The sequence below is a fragment of the Calypte anna genome, chromosome 18 (genome assembly GCF_003957555.1).
Source record: "Calypte anna isolate BGI_N300 chromosome 18, bCalAnn1_v1.p, whole genome shotgun sequence".
Lineage (NCBI taxonomy): Eukaryota > Metazoa > Chordata > Aves > Apodiformes > Trochilidae > Calypte > Calypte anna.
Window position 1 is genome coordinate 5,570,182 of NC_044263.1, and position 23,701 is coordinate 5,593,882.

General features: G+C 38.2%; 1 protein-coding gene across 1 annotated transcript; it reads right to left on the reverse strand.

The window, feature by feature from the left end:
* Positions 1-373: 373 nt before the first annotated feature.
* On the reverse strand, positions 374-23,701 carry GLP2R (glucagon like peptide 2 receptor). Its single transcript, XM_008494511.2, has 13 exons — positions 23,597-23,701; positions 18,241-18,334; positions 17,249-17,353; positions 16,047-16,168; positions 13,681-13,787; positions 13,280-13,436; positions 12,304-12,463; positions 11,331-11,391; positions 9,698-9,767; positions 9,166-9,254; positions 8,118-8,256; positions 2,648-2,689; positions 374-791 (listed from the first exon to the last, which is right to left on the reverse strand). The coding sequence occupies exons 1-13, from the start codon at positions 23,699-23,701 to the stop codon at positions 441-443; spliced, it is 1,602 nt and encodes a 533-aa protein (XP_008492733.1). The 3' UTR covers positions 374-440.

The following is a 23,701-nucleotide window of genomic DNA, read 5'->3' on the forward strand; positions in this document are numbered from 1 at the left end:
TGTAAATCCTTTCATTTTGCTTAAACAAAGTGTGTCTGGTTTGGTCTACACACATCTCTATTTATGAAACACACCTATGTAAGAGAAAAGTAAACAGCTTCTCTATTATATGAGTAGAATGGCAATAAATCATGGATGAAGTTCCAGGGACACAATGTAAGTGTCCAGAGTCTACACATTTCCAGAGTACTTCCTGCTCACATGTTCATCACTTTCACCATCTTCCAGCCTGGACACCTTGACCCAGCAAAACTCTTCTATCACAGCCACACAAGTTAGCACCATCTATATCAACGTTGTCCTCAGACTAGGAAAACAAGGACTAGTGGGATGCTATGTCCTCCTTTCATTGCACATCCCAAAGATCTGCACAGCCTGGAGGTGAAAGATCTTCCAAAATACTGTGGCTGTTGGAAGATGCTGTCCTAGTGGATAGCTTTCTAAATCTCACTTTCTTCAAAGACTTCCTCGGTTGTCTCTCCAGTGGTGACTTCTCCTTCACTGCTGTCTGACACGCTTGCCCGTGGATGAGACGAATGAGCAGAGTCTGGCTCTGGGCTGAGATTTGTCCTTGGGCTTGTCCTTTGCTTCACAAGCACCCGTTGGAGCTGCATACCCCAGGGCTCACTTGCCTCCAGGCACAAGTGGTGTTTGCTGCTGTGGTGATGTTTTCTTCGTTTCTGTGAACATTTCTGGAGGTATTTTATGTTTTCCCCAGGAAAACAGAGTTTACAGCCAAAGGGATCTGCCAGCAGGAAGCGGGACCACTGCTTCTGGAGCTCTGCTTTCACCTGGGGGGAGAAGAAAAGAGTCTGTCCATGGTGACACCCTGTAACCCCCCTGCACTCCACCAACCTCAGTGCCAGCTGTAAAATGAGGACTGTGGAAGCACTGAACCTCCCGGACTTTTGTGGTGCACCTCTCACCTGGACAGGTGCTTTTAGGGTCGAAAAAGACTTGTTTGCTAAATCAGTGTTAAAACTCCACCTCTTCACAGTAATTTGGAAAGCTTCTCCTAGCCCCTGAGTCTCTGATACACCGTGGTCTTCACACGTATGTGTGGGACAGCTCAAGTGGCTATTGTGGCCTCAGACTGGCCCAGGGCTTCTGCTGGCATGGAGTAGAAAGCGAAAAGAGCAGCTTTTAATTGCTGAGGAGTCAGGCTAGAAGTTCTGTGCCTTTTATAAGTGTTAGACAACTACTCCTGTATTGCAGGCAAGTGTCATCTCTCTTTTTAATAATTGCTTCAGGTTTCCTTGTTAAATGTTAGGAAAATACAGCCTGACTTGTACATAGCCCATCTAGTTTGTTTCACCAGTGCCTTTAAGGTGTCCAAATTCCTGTACTTGTGTCAGTGCAGTGTGTCCCACGCCAGCTGCCTTAAGTGCTGCTGACACTGGGTACATATTATTGCAAGTAATGGAAGTCTGCGCCCAGACAAAACATAAGGGGACTACAGACAGTGAGATTCAACTCAGAAAACACTTTAAATTAAATTACATTAATTACACAGCCTGCATAACATGATTTTCTGAGGTAGTTTGTAGCAAGTCATTGTGATAAGGGAAAAGCAGCATGCAGCTGTGGTGGTGATGAAGGCACTGGTTGTATGGACAGGAACGCAGCCTGTAGATAAAGAGAAGTGATCGATCTCCCTTACTCAGTATCTGTTAGGCTACCTCTGTGCCACAGCACAAGAACTACGTTGATAAGCTTGAATTTAGCAGAGATTAAGCCTGGAGCACTTATCCTATGCGGAGAGGCTGAGTGAAGTGCCTACTTCACATTGAACGCCTCAATACTGTCTATGGGGACATGGAGCCAGACACTCTACAGAGGTGCTGGGTAGGTACACAAGAAACAATGATTATAAATAGAAATAAATAGGAGAAGTTCTAACAGAATATGTGGAAATGTGTATCACTGAATCAGGACCACAGAGATGGTGGAACCTCTGTCCTTGTGGGGACTCAAAGCTCAGCTGGACAAAACCACAACCAACCTGATCTGCACTCAGACTTTGCTCTACATTGGGTAGGAGGTTAGTTTTCTATGCTGTCATATCCTTGCATAAGAGCCACTACTCTACCTAAATCCTAGCATAGAGCAGATTGAATTCCAAACTATGCCTTGTGGCAGGCATAGCAGGAGACAACTTCCAGACAAGGAGTTCTCTTACATCAAGGTTAACGGTCTCCTAACCAGTGCATGCATTAAATTATTTTTTTAGCGTATTGCTGTCTAAGATACTAAAGCACCTCAAATTGATTGCCTCCCATGGACTTCAGGGGTAAAAAAAAGAGCAAGTTTAGCCTGGCTAAACATAAAGTCTGGGATTCCAGGAGCAGGGTTTAGGCAGCTGACCATAAGCCTCTGTTATTTCAGCCTCTAGTATGTCAGAGAGCCCAGGATATCCACACCTCCACAGTGTTACAGCCACAAAAGCTTCAGAGGAAATACTTTGCATTTGAATCCCAAAGCTGAGAGAGATCTTGCTGTTCTCTTCATACAAAACAATTATATCAGTTCAAAAGAATGCCCAAATGCTCTCAAATAAGCAGATCTTGCCAGTATCTTCATCCTTCTTGGTGTCATTAATATACTTTATTAATCAACCAAAATTTTTTCTCATAGCATTGTCTCTTACCTCTCCATTAGCAAAGCAGTATAGAACTGCTACAAAAAAACCCTGTAAGAGAAAGACAGCAAGAGGAAAAAGTTAGAGTTTACAGGAAATACCTGAAGTTTTACTGAAAAGATGATGTTAGTGTTAAAGACATAAGTATAAACAATGCTTCTTATTTTCAAAAAGAAAACGAGTTGCCTGTATTTACTTATTATTCAAGTACCCATTAACTTGTTTTCATATGGTGCCTTAGCAAATGTAGGGCACATTTGGTGCAAATGCTGAGAAACAGAAAAAATACAACCTCGTTTGATCAGTCATGTTATCTCTTAATTTTGCTGTCACATATATTTTTAAGAAACTATTGCTGTTGCTATACTGTGATTGCTGCCATTTCTAAATACAGTTTAAAAAATGCACCTTGGCTTGTCATACTATCTATGTGCTTGTTTAAATTTGCAAATAAAAATACTGAAATGTGAGCTTTTTAAAAATTGGTGAGTGTCATTTTAAGGCTCAGCTGTGTTGTTTTGTCTCTTCTGAATTGTAATTTTTCCTTTAACTTGGATTTAAATAAATACTTCTTAAAATAAAATACTAGAGATAAAAATTGTTTTAAACCAACCTCTAAATTAGACTTTCCATTACCCTCCTCTCAGTCTGTTTGTGGTGTTAGATCAAAACATGATAACAGTCTGACACAGATGTGCAGATTTGTTACCATTGCTTCAGGAAATGCACTTCTTTTGGTGTGTCTAAACACATCTATGACCCAAGTTCTAATGAAAAGCATAAATGCTGTTGACTATCAGTCCCAAGGCAACTTCCTATCACAAGTAAAATGGTGTCGTAACCATTTAATACAGCTGACATCATTTAATTCCCTTCACACTCATACTTTTCCAGAAATATGTTTTTCTTAGACAAGAGCTTAAAAATAAATTCACACATACTGCACCTCAACCATTTTTTATTATATCTACCATTAACCAACAGCATCTTGAGCCTACTGTTAATTTTGTAGCAGTCCAGAAAGCTTTGGAGCCTTTAATTGCTTAAACATATGTGGCAGTTGATCGGCCACACTGATGGAGAGGAGGGCAGCAGAAATGTAATTCACAGTTGCTTTTTCCATGTATTTTATTTCTACTGTATTTATTGCTTTACAAAGGTTACAGTAGCAAAACATGGGTAATTTTGACAAGTCATTTATTAATGAAGTTTTAAATAATCCTTTGGGTCTTTTTGCATATTTCACAGAAATATGCAAAAAACCAAACCAAACCAAACCACCACAAAATATTGTTGTCACCAGAGTTTATAAAAGATTATATTTTACCGTGGGGATAAATTTTAGAATAGCAGTTACTCAGAAATAATGGAGAGAGGTTCTGATGGATAAATATAAATTCAATAGCTTAGGAATCAGTGTCTGTAGAGAAACAAGATAAACCAGGTGCCTCGAGTTGCCAAAGAGTGGGTGTGAGTCCACCTGTGCCTGGTTAGGGCAGGCCCCCTATTACCAGGGGGCCAATAAAGGTGGGACACACACCCACAGAGGAAGCTCACTCTTGTGTGAGGCAATGGAGAGGTCAGCAGCTCGTCGAGCCTCAGGAGCAAGAAAGTCTCTCCCCACTACATGTGGTGGAGAATGCGGGCAACTTGAAAGAAGAACAACTTCTGAAAGGCAGCAGTATGAGGAGCTGGCAACAGGAACGTTCTCCCTGGTTTGAAAAAGTGCCTGGGCTAACACTCTCCCTGAAAGGTATGACCAGCAAGCTCTTTGGATTGGAAACCCCTGAGCAGAGGGAAGCCAAGATAAGGATTCTCTCTTTGGAAACCCCTGAGCAGAGGGAAGCCAGGAGGATGGAATCCCATGAGGAAGGGTTAAAACCCATGTATGGAATCCCATGAGGAAGGGTTAAATCCCATAATCCCATGAGGAACCAGAAACCCATGAGGAACCAGCAAGCTCTTTGGAAACCCCTGAGCAGAGGGAAGCCACGATAAGGATTCTCTCTTTGGAAACCCCTGAGCAGAGGGAAGCCAAAAGAAGAGCAGATACAGGAGGGAGAAGAAAAACTCAAGTCAGGAAGGCAGAGACTTTATGGAAAGTGCCTGGGCTGACATTGAATGGTTTGCCTAGGCTGCAGCAGTGAGAGAAGCTAGGGTTAAATCCCGTAAACTATAAGTGTATCCTGTAATCAGTGTTAAAATGTTTGTAAGCTAGGGCAAACCGGGAAAGCTTTGCTGTAAGAAAAAAAAAAGGGGGGGTGGAAATGTAGAGAAACAAGATAAACCAGGTGCCTCGAGTTGCCAAAGAGTGGGTGTGAGTCCACCTGTGTCTGGTTAGGGCAGGCCCCCTATTACCAGGGGGCCAATGAAGGTGGGACACCCACCCACAGAGGAAGCTCACTCTTGAGTGAGGCAATGGAGAGGCCAGCAGCTCATCGAGCCTCAGGAGCAAGACTCTTCCTGCTACAAATGTCCTGTGCAGAACTGCTTCTGCAGTTTTGTTTTTGGGCAGAAAGCCCATGACAGTGTCTCTGCTTGGTGATTTTTTTGCATGTGTTCTGGGTATGACCCTATGTTTGGTCTCATGGGCACCACAAGCAGAAAAAGAGCACATCATGCTGTTAAGCCCTGTGACTGCAAAGCCTGATCATCCTCATTTTCAGAGGATTTTGTGAATGATAGTGGCACCTCTGTGTTGAATCTGCGTTTGTAAATTTAATGAATTTAGTTTAGTGCTGCTGCAGAATCAGGACATGCAGTGAGAGGCAGAAGTAAAATCTTAACTAGAAGGTGGAAATTTCAGTTTTTATTCTTTTTTTTTTTCAACACATAGAACTTCATATGTGTACTTTCATGTATGTCATTACTCCGAAGATATAAATTTTTAAAATGTTTACAGTGTGAAGGAAAAAGAGGAATCAGAAATCCAGAAGAAACATTCAGTAGCATAATAACCAATAGGAAAGGATAGATGCATACATAAGCCTCATGGCAGTTTTTCAGTTCTGTTGACAGTGGCAACATAATAAATTGTTCATTATGCATCTTAGATTTATCCACCAAAAGCTAGCAGTCTGCATGCACTGGTGAGCCAAGATCTTCAGATTGTTTCACTTTCCAAAGCAAAGAAGCATCTTATCTGCAGCAGAGATTGCATTTAGAATTTAATATTGTGCTTCTTGAAAATCTTTAAGTTAAAACCTCCAGATGAGATCCCAGAGGTTATTGTTTTTCTTTAACAAACCAGCTGAACTGATTTTTTTAAACTATTGAGAAGATTTACAGACTAAACAAATGTAATTGTGTACAGCTTTTGTGCTTTTGTTTTGCTAATCCCTTTACAAACAATGTTGTAGCTAAAAAAGAGAATCTGCAATAAACACTGTCTAAGACCTCTGGGTATTTTTGAACAGCATCCTGTGTGGTTGAGCACAGGCATGTTCCTCTACAAAAGAAAGAATCTTGTGTTTTCTAGTAGGGATGAATAATCTATCTTCTATATCAGTTTTCTTTGTACAAGCCAGTAAGTAAAAGTTTCACTTAAAACGATTCTGTGTTTCTTAAAAAAGCATCCAGCCACTGCAACCTCTCCAAGTAAGGATATGTCTGAGGAACAAGGACTTCAGCGCCATGTCAGCAGGATCCCTCAGGGAGGTGGCCCTGCATGAACTCCTGCCTGCATGGACATTTTTTGCCTCAAGCCATAGTGGAATTTGTTCATTAGACCCTCAGTAACAGTGTCAAAGCACTGAAGCATGCATACACCAGAGCAATGAAGCATACATACACATTAAAAGCCAGGAGCATCATAAATTCTGGGAAAAGTGCAATAACACTTTGGTAATTTCATGACTGTAGAAGAGTTGAGGTGTAAATGTAGTGAGTCAGTGAGTAGTAAGGATTTCAAGGATAACAAAAGAGGCTTTTACAAATACATTAACAGCAAATAGATACTCTAGTAGAAAGTGACAGAATGGTAGGCTCTGTGGTGGGTTGAAGACGGGCTGGGTGGCCAGGCTCAAAGTGCTGTGATAAATGGGGTTAAACCCAGCTGGCAGCTGTCACAAGTGGTGCCCCCCCCTACTTAGGGCATCTGCCAAGGCTGCACCTTCCTCAGCCAGATGCTCTAACCACTAATTCAGATTCACTTCTACCCTCCTTCCTTTCAGTTAATTTTGCATCTTTGGTTGCTGGTTTATTATACCTTTGGGCAGGAGGAGAAAGCGCTGTGTATGCCCTACTGGAATGAGCGAAACCATCTCCTAGCTGGGGCCTGTGTTGCCTCTGATGCCCAGAGGACTGCACTAATCAGAGGTCTATTTTGCAACAGTTGTCATTTTACTGCCACCTATTCCCTGAATTCATTGTAGGTTTCAATATATCACTTCTGATGCATTAAGTGCTTTGTTGAATTTATGCTTAAAACTATGAAAGAAACAGAAGCCTCAAACTGATGTCCTCAAAAGGACATCTCAGACCATATGATGCCTATGTGTGAGCAGTGGATACCTGAAATATGTAGCTGTGATTTTGGCATTAAAAAAAAGTCTTTAAGTTTTTCTCTAGACTTATGTGGAAGTACCTCTGTTTCAACTCCTGGACAGCACACAACTCAGGTGAGTCGTGGTCCTGGCAAGGTTCTTGTACAAGCTTCAATGCACGTGTTCAAGGTCATTAATCTAATATCATATCCAGAGTGTGTCCTCTAGGCTGGAACAACACACAAAGTGCTTCCTGCTTATCCTGCACATACTTCTCCTCACAGCACATGTTTTAACTCTTCTACATGTTCTCACAATATTTAGATCTGCATCTCGTTTTATAAATCTGCCCCAAATGCCATGTAGTTTACATTCCTCTAGGAAGAAGTCCTTAAAGTTATCAACTCCCCCCCAGGCCCTCTGTGTCAGTGATGTGTCAGTCATGAACTGCTTGCCCCAACTACCCAAACAAAGATGAAGCTGGGCCTTGTACCTATTGGTACAAAGATTCTTTCTTGGCATGACAACAAGGTCATTGTGGCGTGTTTAGAATATGCTGGATACGCACTGAAAAAGGTGACTCCAGAGCCAACTCTGTTCTCATTGTGACTGCTAAGTCAAGACATTACCTGAAAATCTTTTTTTTTTAAAGCCATCTAGTGATTTTTAGGAATTAACTTATGTGAAACTCACATTCTAAAGAGACCACTTTAATCCTGTGTTCAGAAAAGAAGTCTGTGATGAACTGTCACCCATTACCACAGAATACAGGACAAACTTTATCTGAAGATGTCAGACTCCTTTTTTGGTCTTCAGGACTACCATATTTGAATATGCACTTTTTAACTTGTCACTGTAAGAGTGTATCTACAGACATGATAGATTGGAGCATAAGATTAAATAAGAATACTCTATATCTGTGGTACCATTAGGTGAGAAACTCAAATATGTGAATTTATGAGCCCTGTAAACAGTATTTGCAAAATAGTACTTACATGAAATGAGCTCATTGTCAGCTGAATGAAAAGTCTTATATGTCTTGAAAGTCCTTCCACCTGTTCATCAGTGATGAAGGTAAATACAAACTCATGGATACCCAACAATGGAATCAGCACAAGTGTAGATCTTGCCAATCTTAAAAAGAAAATGTTTGAGTATAGTATTTTTTCAATATTCTTGTTGCAAAAATCAAAAATTCAGCTACAAATAAATTATTCCAGAAATATTTCTTAACATTCTGACTCTGGGATGATATTAGTAATTTTGTAAATTTTAGGACAAATTCCCAGATGCAGAGTTTGGATTACACTATCAGAAATGTCTACACAGGAGGGAATCCTGGGTTTTACTTTTAAGTGGAATGTTAGGGACAAGAAATGGAAGGCCACTAACATCAAACATATGCTGCCAGGTAACAGAAATATTTACATAGCTAAATACAAGTGATCTGTTAAGAGGGTTCTTAGACCTCCCTGTCATTGCTGAACACTCCATGTAGCTGCATAGAAAGTTTCTGTTGTACTGTTGGCAGTCATACACTTTTTTTGGATTTAATACTGGAATTTAATAGGAAGTTAGTGGTTAAATTTCCATCCTTCCTCCCTCTGACCAGTCCTGTTAGACAATAAAATAATTCATTTTCATAAGGCAACACTGCAATAACAGACAGAGATGCACAGTGCTTTCATTAAAGATAGTAAGAACTGACAAGAATTGGGATGTGTAAAGCAGTTAACAAATCCTCAGGTTTCTATTGATTTAAGTCAAGTTTCCACTGAACCCTTAATTCCCTGGAGAGCAGCCTGCTCTTGCTGTTCCCATAAAGTGCAAAGATACATGTGCAAAGGCAAATTTCTTGACTTTACATATGACACAGTGTACCATTGAGACCATGGCCAACAGAGCCCACAGCATTACCTGGAAGAGTGCAGGCTAAGGAGAATGTTCTTATTTGGATTGACAAGAAGACAAGGGACATTCTTGAGTCAACAGTTTCTTTATCTATGATAAATTGCAGATTTCTTTGTTATTCATATTACATACCTGTATTTGTAGTCATGAAAGCTCATTTGCTGAGCTTTTAGTTTGGAAATCAGCATCCTGAGAATTTTTAGGAAGATACCAAAGTTAACCTTGAAAGAGAATACATATGTGTTATTACAAAAATTCATATGAAACTACTCATGTAGCTATTGTAGAAATGTAAAATAGATATTAAACACTTATAAAGCAAGTCACTGAAGACCTGTAAGCAGGAAAAAAGAGGAGCAGGTTATTACCACAGCTGCAGCAAAGACCACAGAGCTAACAGTTTATATACCTTAGGTCATACAGTAAAGAGGCTCCAGACAGTCAGACAAGGAAGTGCTGTATCTTTAACATAGACAGAGCTGTGTAAAATTCAAAGCACAGATAAACAGCAGTGTTTTGAGACAAAAATCTTTTTTGTTTGTAGATAGACAGAAAGGACACCCCCAATAAGAAGCCTCTTCTACAGTTTCTACTGTCTCCTCTATTTCAGTTGAAGAATTGGATTATATTTGGAGAAAGGATAACAAAAGTCAATAATTCTTACTACAATGGAAAACAGCATTGGTCCTCGGATGATCCACCAGATTCCCATGTGTTCATTTGTTCCCCAGCACCTGAGAAATTATTTAAAGTATAATTAGATTATTTTCATAGAGAGAAACTGGTAAGCTTACATAACCCATGTATACACTTTAACAAATATAGCTGTTAACGTTTTCAGGTAACACTCAAGAGAAGAGGAATAAAGCCAGGAAGTGTCATCAACAACTGCAATTGTATTTATTCTGAAGATCTTTCCACTGTAGAAGTTTCCCTGGACTGCAGACTTCAGAACTGTGTGGCAAATTCAGTCATTGGACCGCACAGCTGTACATGGCACCAGATCTGGTGCCTACTCAAATCTGACTTTCTGAAACTGGAAACGAGTAAATGATGAATTGTGACCATGGTTCTTGATCTGCTAAAAAAGTATGCATACTATTTCCTTGAAGCTGCCTCCTTTACTCCTCCTCAAACTCCCTAATTTGTGCTGTGCATATGTTACTTCTTGCTCAGTAGCCTGAAACTCTGTAGGATCTGAGCTTGTCATTTGCAGTCTATATAACATCTGACTTTATGAGACTTTAATTGTGATAAAACCTGATATTGTTGCTTTATCACTATATTGACATTACAAACAAAACTCTCTAGGAACTATGAATAAAGAATGGGAATAAAAGGAGTCATACATAAACCCCAGAGTCTATGAGATGCCAATAACAGCATCATTTAAGACCTAAAGACTGGAAAACTGGTGCTTACTATTGCAAATTACTCTTGCTGATTCAGTCACTGAATGCTGAACACACTCATTTAGTATCAGGATTTAGTGAATATAATTTTTTTTTTTGTCACTCTCCTCCTTATATTTTTCATTATTATTTTTCAATATTTTTTTTAATTATTTTTCAAAATGGCAGTGAATACTGATTAAACTCAAAGTGTAGATGCTCTCCAAAGAAAACACTGGTCTTGTTTTCTTACTAAACAGATGCTCTACATGAAGATGTTTGTGCTGACAATTTTCTTCATTTACATGGATGACACAGGATGCAATGGCTTGCTTTTCAGGAACAGTGAATTGTCATTCTACTTCTTGATTTATGCACAAGTGTAGTGAAATGAGGCAACCAGGTGCCACTAATTCCCAGGGAGTGGCATGAACTTGTGTTAAGCCCACCTGTGCCTGATTAGGGCGGGCCCTCACTGAGCATGAGCAGGATTGGGGGGCCAATAAAAGGTGAGGCTCAAAGTCACAGGCTCAGCTCAGTCCTGAGCAAGCCAGCAGAGAGGTCAGTTGCTCTTGGAGCAATAGCACTGATCCAGGTTAGTCAACCCTGAGGGCTATAGGCTTAGAGCACTACTTGTGAGTCTCTACTGGAACAGCTGGTTGGACCTTGAAGCGCCGTGCCCTAAAAGAGGTTAGTCTTGCTACACACAAGTAAAACTGATAATTCCTAGAAGTAATTTAATGTAAAAGTACTAAAATGAACATAGAAAATGTAACAAGTATTAGGAGGTGTTATATAATCTTAATATAGAAGTCAATACTTGTGTAAATTACTGCCAAGAGCTTCCAGAAAAATTAAGCAAACAGAAAGCCAGTATCCTAATGCACATTTTATTTAGTGACATACCCTGTGTTCTCCAGTTTTGATCTGCTTATTCCCCAAGGGCCCACAAACAGAATGGGAACAACTGAAAAGCAAAGGGGTAAATTACGGTCAATTTTGGAGGACAGTTATATGATTCTGTGATGGGGAAAAGGACACTAAAGAGTGAGGTGTGGCAGGGGAGAAAACCCTGAGGCTTGTCAACAAACACTGAAGTGTGATGTTATGTTTTGACAGAAACTTTTTATGGTTTCTAATAGGAAGGATGGTAATGAGTGTGAAAGTGAAGGAAAGTAATTAATGCTCGTTGAGGAAGAAGCAAGAGGAAAAGGACAGATGCCAAAATTTGAATAGTATGTTCAAAACTGCAATCCTGAAAAATAATCTTCAGAGCAGCATAGTGGATGAAAACAGGTAAGGCCAGAGAAAAGGATGCTGTAGGAAATGACAAGTTCAAATATGACTATATCTAGAGATGCATGAAAGTGTTAAGGTAACATCCCACTTCTATTTAACACTGAAATAGTTCACTCTTTAAAAGTACTCATCTTCCTTTGGTTCTAGAGAGTGTCTAAAATATGACACCTGAGCCATGCAGTGTTTCAGATTGCTCCCTAATTTAAAGCACACTTTAGAACTCAAAGGTAAACTAGGAAGAGGAATATATAAAAGAAAACTGTCAATGCTTAGACAGCTTCTGATAGTATCATAATATTCAGTGATGCCAGAAAATACGTCTGAATATAGTCCAATTTCTTCTAGTTCAGTCCACTAGGCTACTGTTTTATTATTAAAAAATTAACTTATTTCCTGTATCTGCAAGTCAAGCTGAACTGAAACCAATGTATCACTCACTGACTGTGTATCTTTAGTGGCAGTTGCTGACTTCAAAACAGACAAGAAAGAATTCAGATTTTTTCTCTTCATTATAAAGTATCCACCAATGACTAAAGAAAGTACCACAGAATCAAGAACTTTGGAAATCCTTACTACTTACCCCATCCTATGACAATATATGTCTGTAGCAGTCGTCTTTCAGAGAGTACAACAGTTATCAATAACGTATGCAGATAAATTCCTTCTACTAACAGCCAAAAATAATTTGCCCCAACAAAGTAATGCATTAAAAACTGTGCAGTCCTGCAAATGATTACAATCTGTAGAAATGAGACACCAGAAAGAATTAAAACATAAAAACTCTGACAAATAATTATTTTCTCTTGTTCCTTTAACAATCATTTTAACATTAGGAAATGGTTGTGATAGAAGGAAGGAAAAGGTCGTGATAGAAACAGGAAAAGCCAGTGACGGTGTCTGGCTTATGTGTTCTTTGTCACCATCTGCATATCAGAATTTTTACTGATGAGCACTACAGTAATAGTCACCATTAACACCCTGCAGCTAATTTTCCTTGCTGACATTGGCAAACTATATTAACACAACATCATGGAAGTATAATATAGTATAATTTGCACAGTGGTTGCAAATTAAAGAAGTGTTTATTCCATTACCTAAACAAGTGTAAGAAAAGTAGCACATTTTTCTAGTACAGAAAAGCCTTTAAACTCCTTTTATCTTATTTAACAGCAAATACATTGTTTGATAAGATTGCTTTAAAAGCAAGGTATGTGTGCATCACATTGTCCCATGCATAGCAAGAATGAATAAATATAGTTATAAGTGCCAAATAAATGTTTATTTCTTCCTAAAGTCTGCAGGTGTAAGGCGTTTTACTAATTGGATGTATCTATGTCTTGCTTCTCTACAAGACTTCATATAATATAATATATTACCATTTATCAAATAAATTTTTTGTGATTGTGCTAAGCTTTACCAGCAAAATCTCAGCATTCAAAGCTCAACTAAAAAACCACCTGAAACTATGCTACCATATGGCATATTTTTGAAACTGTAAGTGTTAAAGCCAGTAGCAGCATGCATTTACTATTAGTGATGAACAAACAAGAAATTACCTCAGGACTGAGGTATAATATCCATCCAGTTTCATCATTTGGTCTTTTGGAGTAAATATTGTAGTATACAGTGTCTTTGATAAGAACTGCAGTGGCACGCAAGATAAAAGATGCAAATAAATTCATATGAATGTAGTTCCTTGTGCAGTGAAGTTTTCTGTGGGAAAAAAAATAAGGCATGAAATCTCTGTAACATAATTTGCAGAGATAAAAAAAATAAATACTGTAGTATCCCCATTGTTACCATCAATTAAATTTTGCTTCGGAATTGCTTTTTTTAATACTTATTGAGAAAATACAAGTTGTTTACTTTGGAAGGTAAGCAATAAATTAAATTGCATGGCAAGAAGAACATGCATACTGGGGCCTGTATTTTTAAAAAGCATGTAATTTGTACTAACCTGAGTAAAAGAAGTATAAGGAGCGCTAATACAAGCGAGATGAGAGAAAAATAATATCCTATAGTGTATAACAGCTGCAATGTAGAAAGCAATTTATGCTCTTCTTCCTAGGAACAAAGAATTAAAACTTTTTATACATGCAGGCAGTTGGGCAGAGCACAAACATAACTCAGAAACTGAGTCCACCTTCTTTGTGTTGCAAAGAAGCCATGGGAGGTTAGTGATGCCTGTTCCCTGCACTACTACATGAAATACTGCATGACAGAGGCACAGCCTCAATTTTAAGGTTTTTAAATCTGAACTCACAGTCTCATTTCTAGATTGCTACTGCACAAGCTCCATTTGTTGTCTAAATCATTGTTGTGATTAAATGCACCAAAGGGATCCCAGTGGTTTAACAGTTGCAGAGATCAACTCACTCAACCCATACATGTGTGTCTGTAGCCTGGGGACACAGTTACAGATCGGTTGTGTCTCTACAGTTTTGAGAGTCAGCTTGAAATAGACTGACTTCTGCCTCAAGTTCAAAGAAAAAAAATTATTAAATCTAAATCTTTGATGAATAAACCCCAGAGGAAGAAGGGGGGGCATTCACATTTCTTTGCACTTTGCTTCATTTATCATTTCTTCTTGCTAAGTTTTTGCATGTATCTTCTTTTGTCAATTTCTCATCTCTTCATACTGCTTTTCTAGCTCAAGAAAACTTTCTCTGCAGAGGGGACATCAGGATACAGGACAAGGGACTTTCTTAATCCCTTTTCGGCCTGCAAGTATTTTCTTGGAACTTAGGTCTTTTCCTCAGTGATTTTGCTGTGTTCTTTGTGAATTGCCTTGCTGCTAAGAGCCATGTACTTTAGCACCATCATCCTGACAGTAGATATCTCTACTCAATTTATGCCACTGAATATAAATGCCACCTAGATGCTACTTGGGAGCTGTGCCTGCTGGTAGAATCACTCATGGAGAGGTTGAAGGTGTCCAGGGATCACAGTGGGGGTGCATGAGATTCCCTAAACACATTTGTCACTCTGCTTCACAAAAGCATTCAAACAGGCATGACCCCAATAAAAAGCATGAGTTATCACCTCAGCTCTGACAATTTTGGAACACCAAAGCAAATGAAATCAAGTTGATTCCTCCTATGAGTTTGGATACTAGCCCTGAGTTATTCCTAACGTCTTAGGGCTTTTCATTAAATAAACAAACAAGTACAAAACTATGTTTAGTGTATTAGGAAAGCTGGTTAAGAGAAATCATATACTGCCACACAAGATTAATTAATGTGTCTCCCACCCATGAGTCTCTGATCCAGAACAGTCAACAACACATGGAAAGCTCTCAGTATTTGTGAATATTTAGCATACCAGTATAAAGAGAGTGTAAGTTTGGAAGGTAAGATACTCAATATATAAAGATTTGAGTAAAAAGTAAAACTTGGGAATCCTGAACTAGTAGTGTTTCATGAAGTAATCAATAGAGTAATGTTACTCAATAAAGCAACAAATAGTAAGAGTGCTCACCAAAAAAACTACTGAAAAGTAAAAGAATCACCAACATTAATAGTGCTTATTGAAAGACTTATTTTTTTTACATCAGCTAAGCTGAACTCTATGGTGGAAGAAATTGCAGGAAGCTGAATCTTCATACTTTGCTGTTACCTGAAACTCTGCTGCATTGGCTGCAAGTCATTGCTTAAGGAGACAGCAGGACCTGACCTTTCTCACTGCTTGAACTGTTCTTTCCCCTTAAACCTAACCTGGGTGGAGGAGTGAGTTTCCCGGCTGCAAAATACCTTGTTGCAGAGAATAAGAGCCATGGAGATAAAGAGCAGGAGTGTGACCCCCAGCTTCCCAACCCAGAGCTGCCCAGGGACTGTTTCCATTTGCTCTTCAGGAGCTGCCTTGGGGAAGCAGGGTGAGAAATGGCATTTGCATGATGATGGATCCTCTGCTTGATGACCAATTAAAATGGAAAGGACGATTTAACTGCTTGTGAAGTGCTAACAGGCTCAGGAAGTGGCAGGGAGTGAAGTTTTCTGTTCCTGGAAGACCAGAGCTGTTTGAAGTAGATGATAGGATGCTCTGAAATCATTTGCCAGTAAAGTTTCAGTGCTTTTCAGTTTTATTTGGAGAAATTCAGCACATATGAACACTGGACAATGAACGAAAAATATTTTTTGCATCTAAAGCAGAAAACCCCCTCCTTTCTCTTTTCTCCTCTGATTCTTCTAAATAAAAGAACATGTTTCCATTTGGTAATCTAAATGAAATTTGAACATCTTTTGCATGTATCCAATGGAAAGGTATTATCAGTTACTCAAGAAAGGATTAAGAAGATTAAAGTATTAAACCATAAAACATACTTACATTTTTTTTGAAATTATTTTTCTCAGAACATTCTGAACTATCACGCCAAATGTCTGTGGAGTTCTCCTTTGTTTGCCAAGTCCCTTCATCCAAGCAGACTCTGTATACATTTCTTACACTTCCTGAAAGTAAACAGAGGTTTAGTCTGAAAGGTCAAAATAAAAACCTCATTTTTCATACATTTTAAATTTCTCCTTTACATAGCAGCAATAGACACCACCCTGCCAAAAAAAAAACAAACAAACAAACAAACAAACAAAAAACCAAACACAAGAAATAACAGAATAAAAAATACTTTTTTGTTGTCTTTTACCATATATTTTTCATATTTATATACAACAAAGTAGAAATGTAATCTATCAGATATTAATTCCCAGATTTTACCTGGTACTTACAAAAAGCACATAGTTACTACATCCAAAAGAAAAGCCTACATCTCACTTTATTCAGTTTTCCTCATTAAACTCATAGGTTCAATCAAGTGTGGTTAGCACATTGCCCAAACTGTTCAGTCAAATTGTAGAAGGAAGTGTATGGTTTGCTTAGGGAATGATCTTTCTCTGAACCACTGTGGCTGATGCTTTATATGTGTGCTTTGGAGCCTGATCAGCAGGTGACATGAACCAGTGAAGTTTTCTTGGCTTTTACCACATTATCCTAGTTTATACTAATAAAGATTTTGACCAGAACATCAGAAGAATGGTATGGGAGCCCTGATAGTATTTTTTGGATGTGGTCCTCAGCAGCTGCCCTCCAGGAAAAAGGTTCTTGAAAGGCTTGTTAGGTTAGGACACCTCTTGCTAGTGGTGCAGTATGTCCTGCTGGAGGGCTGACTGCTTGGACTGCTGTTTTATTGGACTATTTCATTTTTATGGGAGAGAGCTTCGGGTCAACAGGGACCCCAGAAGGTGAACCTCAGAAGCTGAATGCCATATCTCTTACTGATGGTTACATGGTCTTGGAAATGTTGCTTTATGGGAGATAATATGGAGCTGTAACAAGAACAGATGAAGAAAAAGGGTAAATAATTCAACCACTGACACTAATTTTGTGCCTCAATTTAGAACAGAGATGAAAAGAGGAGAGACAAGAAATTCCTCAGGCACTTCGGAAGACACTGGAACAAGAGACACCAGAGCAGCATTTCTCATGTAGTGAATTCCCAGCATAAACACAAAAAGAAATTACCACTTTCACATTACCATTTTCCAGCCATGGCAAATAAGAAGGACAAGGAACAGAGACTTTTCCTGGGGGTGAGTAAGGCCAGCAAGCAAATTGATCAAAAGTCCCATTACAATATATTCCTAGGGAGAAAAGCAAATAGAAGTTTCATTAAAAGTTGTACAGACAATGGGCAATCACAAAAACCATGAGTGTACTGCTCAGGTAGTCTGCAAGCTAGCAGAGAAATTGTGCATTCAGTGTGCAAAGTTCAGTGCATGGGGCTGAAATGACGTCTGCTTCTTCCCTGGATGTGCTCAACAGCAGCAGCTTTTAAATGCTTCAGTATGAGATAAGGGGATTGCTCAAAATCATCCTGAGGCATCTGTTGTCCAAATATAACAGAGTTTCTAGCCATGCTCTCACTTGCTGGTTTTGGTACATGTCACAGACTTTGCTGGTAAATGGAAGACATTCCACCATTCATGACTCCTCTGGCACTGGCTCTCAGCACAGACCACTGCCAGCTTCTTGGATAATGACTCCTATGAGAGTCTTATATCCTACATAAGATAGCCTTTGCACAATAAATGTTAGGGAGTTGACAATACAGCAGATGAACTCAGTTTTAAGCTTAACAGGTACCACATCACTCACAGGACTTAAGGCTGAGATAAAGCATTTGAAAACGTAGAATTTAAATGGTTCAATCGTGTTACAATAAGATAAAATGCATGAGTGGCTGCAATAACTCTTGCTTAGTTTCTGCCTGTCTTCTAGGATAAGCTGAAGTTTTCCTCTCTAAACTTTAAAGGTTTTGCCCTTACAAAGCTAGAACATCTTAGGGTTCAGAAATTATATGCTATCATGCAAGTCACTGAACTATGGAGATTCCCAGATTCTAAATTCTCAGCACTGAAATGCATACTGGCAGAAATGGCTTTAAACATTGCTGGTTTTCCTCATATTGGTTTGCATATTCATTGATGTTAATTAAGATGTAGCTTTATTGTGCTGTTTGTTTTCTTACCACCATCTACAGTTGATTCCTGCAGCATTTTCAAACATTCTTGTTTATATTTATTCCATCTGGTAGTGGTTTTTTCCAGCAGAGATCCATTGGCCTGTAAGTGAAAATGCTGGACATAAGGAAAATTGATTAGAATCTTGGGGTCTTTTAGTGGCAAGTTTCCTTCCACTGTAAGAAATTTGAGAGGACATGAGAGATAGGTAAGCAGGTAGATAAAGAGAGACCCCTTCATTGTCCATGAAACTGGTAGAAAAATTTCTTATGTTGTTTTATTTTTTTTCCCTGAGCAAGAAATGTATTGCCATGGTACTATATTACCAGCAACTTGTGTAAAGTACACACAGATATTTAATTGCCAGGGCCTGTGAGTATGCACCAAAAAACTCTGGCATTTCAATCCTCCACTGTAGAAAACTGGTGCTTACCTTGACAAATTTTACTTTCTTTCCAGGATTTTACAGTCAATTTATGCCAAGGTCAGCTAATACTTCTCATTTTTCTGCTAGATTAATTTATGAATGTTGATTGATGATAATTTTTAGGGATGCTCATTTTAGAGTAGTTTTAAAGATAATCAAGGACATCTGTTTGAATAGTACAGTAAAAAACTGGATAAGAGAGTAATTAATAAGCAATGTTATTTAGCTACTAACACCTTATCCAGTACATTCCTTACTCCTGCCCAGCACTTCCAGGACCACTTCTTTCTCCAACGGCTGAAACTGCCATAGACATCTTTCTTTCCCTCATTTTTTTGAGAAAACAATTTTTTTTTATAGTTTTACTTTCCCATCTACACCAACAATTTTGCCCCTTTTACCTGCATAGGGCAGTTTTTCTGTCCTCTTATTCCACAGGGTGTTTGCTGTCAAGATTTCTAACACAGTGAAATGCAGTTTTAATTTTTGCCATGCCAAAGTTTTCTCCATATAAAACATTTCACACAAAATGAACAATCCACCCTCAATCCACAGCGTCCCACAGGACCTAGCAGTCAAACTCTGTCACTAATAATCACTGAAAATGGAAAATTCACTACTGGTTGAAATTCACTACAGGTTACTGATTGTAACAACTGATTGTGGAGATGAAACTAAATGCAAGTTTTCTAACAGGGAACAATAATTATACCAAGGGATGCTTTTCAGCTCTCCGGGGAAAATCAATTTCCTTTTGTCTGGACTACACTGTTTTTGGAAACTGCCTTTCACACGTGTGGTTTTCCTGATCTTCTCTGAACTTGGTGATGTACCAAGGGCTGAGATTAATAACTAGGCCAATGTATAGCTGTGAATTTCACCAGGATCTTTTTCTTTTAACCTGTGTTTTTTTGGAAAATAAAGAAAATTGTATTTATTTACTTTCAAATCAAGAACACTGAAAAAATTAGCTATCTATTGTATGAGAACAGTCTTTCATGCATATTTTTTTCAGTGCAAAATGTTGCTTGCTTTTAGTCTCTCAGTTAATTTCCAGACACCCCACTTTAAATTCCAGGGACTGGAAAGGCTATAATTATTTTTCCTCTGATGGGTTTGCAAGATAAGGAGAGAATATTTACAGCAGCCATGAGAAAGGAATGCATGTTTCCAAAATAAAAAGCATCTTGACATTTCCCTCATGCAGGCCTCAAGATGCTGGGAGTCAGAGGAGATTCTTCAGACACTCTTGGGTCAGTGAACATCATTTGAAGAAGCAGGAACAAGGAGATGATGCATTTGTAGAACAGACTGCCTGATTTAAGGGGTAACACTTCAGTTACTAACAAACAAAAGCATTAAATACTTAATGAAATATAAAGAAAACTTTATAATGGATACCTGGCCTGTTGTTTGATTCAGTTCCTGGAAGCAGCCACAAAGAAGCTCACTCAACAAGAGTGAAAAACAGTTTAGGCATAAACAACCGTTTCACATCATCTGCAGGCAGAGTCACATAGCCAATACCCAGTAACTATTGATATAAATACTTGTGAGATGTTTAGTTTTCTAATATAAGACCTTCTGATGGAAAAACAAACCACATTCTATACAAAATGAGAGCTGCACCTGACAGCTAACATTATGAGCTGTCAGTTGACCTCAAAACTTAATTTGAAATATAGTTAGAATACCTTATAAACTTATTTAAATTATTGAACAGAAATATGCAGAAATTGCAAGTTAACAAGGGAGCAGATAATTACCAGACCATTTAGATGACTGGGAAACATGAAGCCCTCTGCAGATCATGCGCTATGGTTGACAAAATGCAACATTTTCCTCCTAGAAGACACAGCTTGAGGATGAATGTCAGGACTTTTTGAGAATTTATATTTAGTTTTACAAATGAAGTTATATGAGTCACCTGTAGATGATGTCTGTAGTACAAGAGAGGGTTGATATTTCTGTATTTTCAAGGGAGGATGTTGAAAAGGAGTACAAGACAGCAGTGATGAGTAGTATTTGTCCCTGGTGCAGCTCTGTCTGGATAGTGTGACTATGATGGTCATGCCTCCAAAGAGATGGTAATAAATTTGCACATTGGAAAATAAATATTAAACAGATATTTAACAGCAAACCATAATAACTTGAATACTACTTACATGGGGACTATCAAAGGCAGCTAAAGAAAACCAAGCCTGCTATTTGTATGTGACTATTCAGTCTGCAGTGGTCTTCATTCTCTCTGGAGAAAATCTATAAGGACATTTGTGTAGAGAATGGCTGAAGAGCCCTGGCAGCGCCTTGGAATCAAGAAAATCACCTTGTTTTCACTTCTTAGTTTCAGAAGGATTGGTGCAGGTGCCACAAACAGAAGACTTCTATGTTTTCTGCAGTGGAACATCCTGCTAAGGCTCTTAGCACTTCACTGTTGAGTGAGAAGCAAACTGTAGGGAGTGGGAGAAAGGGAAGGGGAAATGAAGGAAGTGGGAAACCTTGATGTCATCTGTCTGTTTAATTAAGTGAAAAGAGTTCAATCCAAAAACCAGAATGCATCCATGTTGCTGTTATTCTTCAGGGAGCTACTGGTACTTTCTGAAAGAGGAAGTCTGCAGTCTGTCAGTCACTGCTGAGAAGATGGGGGAATTGGTGCTTCTGCTACATGTGGGCATTTGCTGAGACCTGACAAATTTCTCTCTGTCTCTGACGTGGGTCTATAGTTACAGATGCTAGTGAGTTTTTTATTATGATCTAAGTTTTGGGCTACTGAAATTTAGATACAATGCAAGCTCAGCAGTAGAAATACAAAGTTTCAGGTGAATTTACTGTGAGCTCAAGCAGTGGCAACAACTGCTTAGTGTGGGTTTTGAGCTCAGATTTATGTTTCAGTTGATGTTCAGCCAGTAGCATTTAATCAGGAATTTCAACTCAGAAGAAAATTAACTCCAATATCCAAGACATAAGCTCAGAAAGTCCAAGACTTTTTACCTTACCCAGGACATATCTTTACTTCCAGCTATCTGAAATTTCACTGGGAGCAAATGAACTACCTCAGCCTGCTAGCCTGGCACTCTGCTCACATCACAGTTCACCCGCAGTGAAACGTAATCACACTTCCCTTAAAGTTTGATTTTCAATTAATTTGGGTTTCTTGGAGGCCACAAATTTCACCAAGAAGATGCCATGGTGTAAAAACATGTTGGATGCACCAGGTAAAGCTGCCCGAAGCTCTTGCTTAAGAAGGTGATTATAATAATAAACCTCTAAGGTTGCAAACAGACTTGTTTAAATTTTTTTTTCCATAACTGGCCACAGTATAATCAGTATTTCACCCTTTTTATTTCTTGTACAAATCTAATTGTAAAATTATAATGTTTCTGTTTATTTAGATTATTCTATTATGGACAGTATAAACCTTTAAGCTAATTAGGAGCTTAAATATTTATTTATTATTTCAGTCATGATCTTGGTTTATTATGATTGATTGATAATTTTCATATCTATATAGGCATTTACTAGGAAAGATGGATATAGTGATTTATGATTATTTCATTAATTTTTACTTTATTAAATAAAATATAAAGAAATATGATATATTATGTAAAGAAGTTGCAGGAGTTCCTATGATGAAGTAATTCACCATGATTTCTCTTCTACTTAAGTTTTGATCTCACAGAAGTAATAGGGAAATTTTCCTTTAGCAGTGATAAAACCACTGCTTTGTTTGAGTTGTCCTACAGGTTTTAGGTGCCACACAACCACGAAATGTGTTTCAGTCCTATATTCCTTTATGTGACAGAAGTTCTAAATTTGAATTGTGCAAAAGCACTGAAACATTTTCAATTTAAAAAACCAAAACAAACCAACACAAACCAAGCAAGCAAACCAAACCAAACCAAACCAAACCAAAACACAGAGTATGTGTCTGCTGGTACACTTCTGCCTAAAAATGTTAGGAACACAATTACAGTCTCTATAGCACACACACGGACACCCAGTTCTTTAGTAATGTAGATAGATGGAGGCTGAATGGATAAAAATACCTTATTCTTTTCAGTTTAAAGAAGTCTATCAATCACACTTACTCTCACCTATATTTATTTCACTAACTCTACATACGACTTTTATTCAGAGGAATTAAAATTTACTGCATCTTAGCAATTTTAAAGAATTCTCAAAATCAAAGCTGCTATCAACAAATAAATCATAATGCTTAAAAACATTTGTGAAAGTTTTCTTGAAGTTAATTACACAGAGATATTTTGTAATTAAATACATAAAGTTCCTCAAAATTATGAGACAGTATAGATGAAGAAATAAGTTTTCAGACTTTTTAATAGATTCCAGGAGGGAAAAAAGTGAATGGTTTAGTAGATGTCTACAAACAATAGAAGTAGAAATATCATACAGAAATACTGTTCTTCCGAAAAAATGAGGTGCAGAATGGAATTAGTAACAAGAGATTTTAGAAATGTGATTCAGTGCTCACTTTCTGTACAAGTGTAAAAGGGTAAACCAAAGTGTTAGTAAGAAAGCAAAGCTGCTTTTAAAACAGGGAACACCCAGAAGAAAATAAATATGGTTCACAACAGTATTGCTTTATGATAGGAAACCTGAGAAGTAAATGTAATTCAATGATGATTGATACTGATATGAAAAGAGATTGTATAAATGGACTTAAACACAATGCATTCACTGTCTGAAGAGCACTAATACAAGAAAACTGTAATAAATGACCAAGTCAGGGTGAGTTCTAATACAAAATTCTACAGCTTCTCAGTGAACATTTCTCATATATAATACAGATAAATTGCTATGTAAGAATGAATTTTTAAAGAAACCTGCATGTGCAAAAACATGTTTGTGAAACTTAAAATGTTATGTGATAGCAATACACTTTTATACTGTAATTATTAATTACTGAATTAGCTTACCTGTTTCACTAGAAACAATATCATGACAGAGCTGGCAGGTATGGAAGATATTCTGGACCAGAGTCCCATGCCGGAACAGAGACCAAAAAGCATTACCATGCCCAT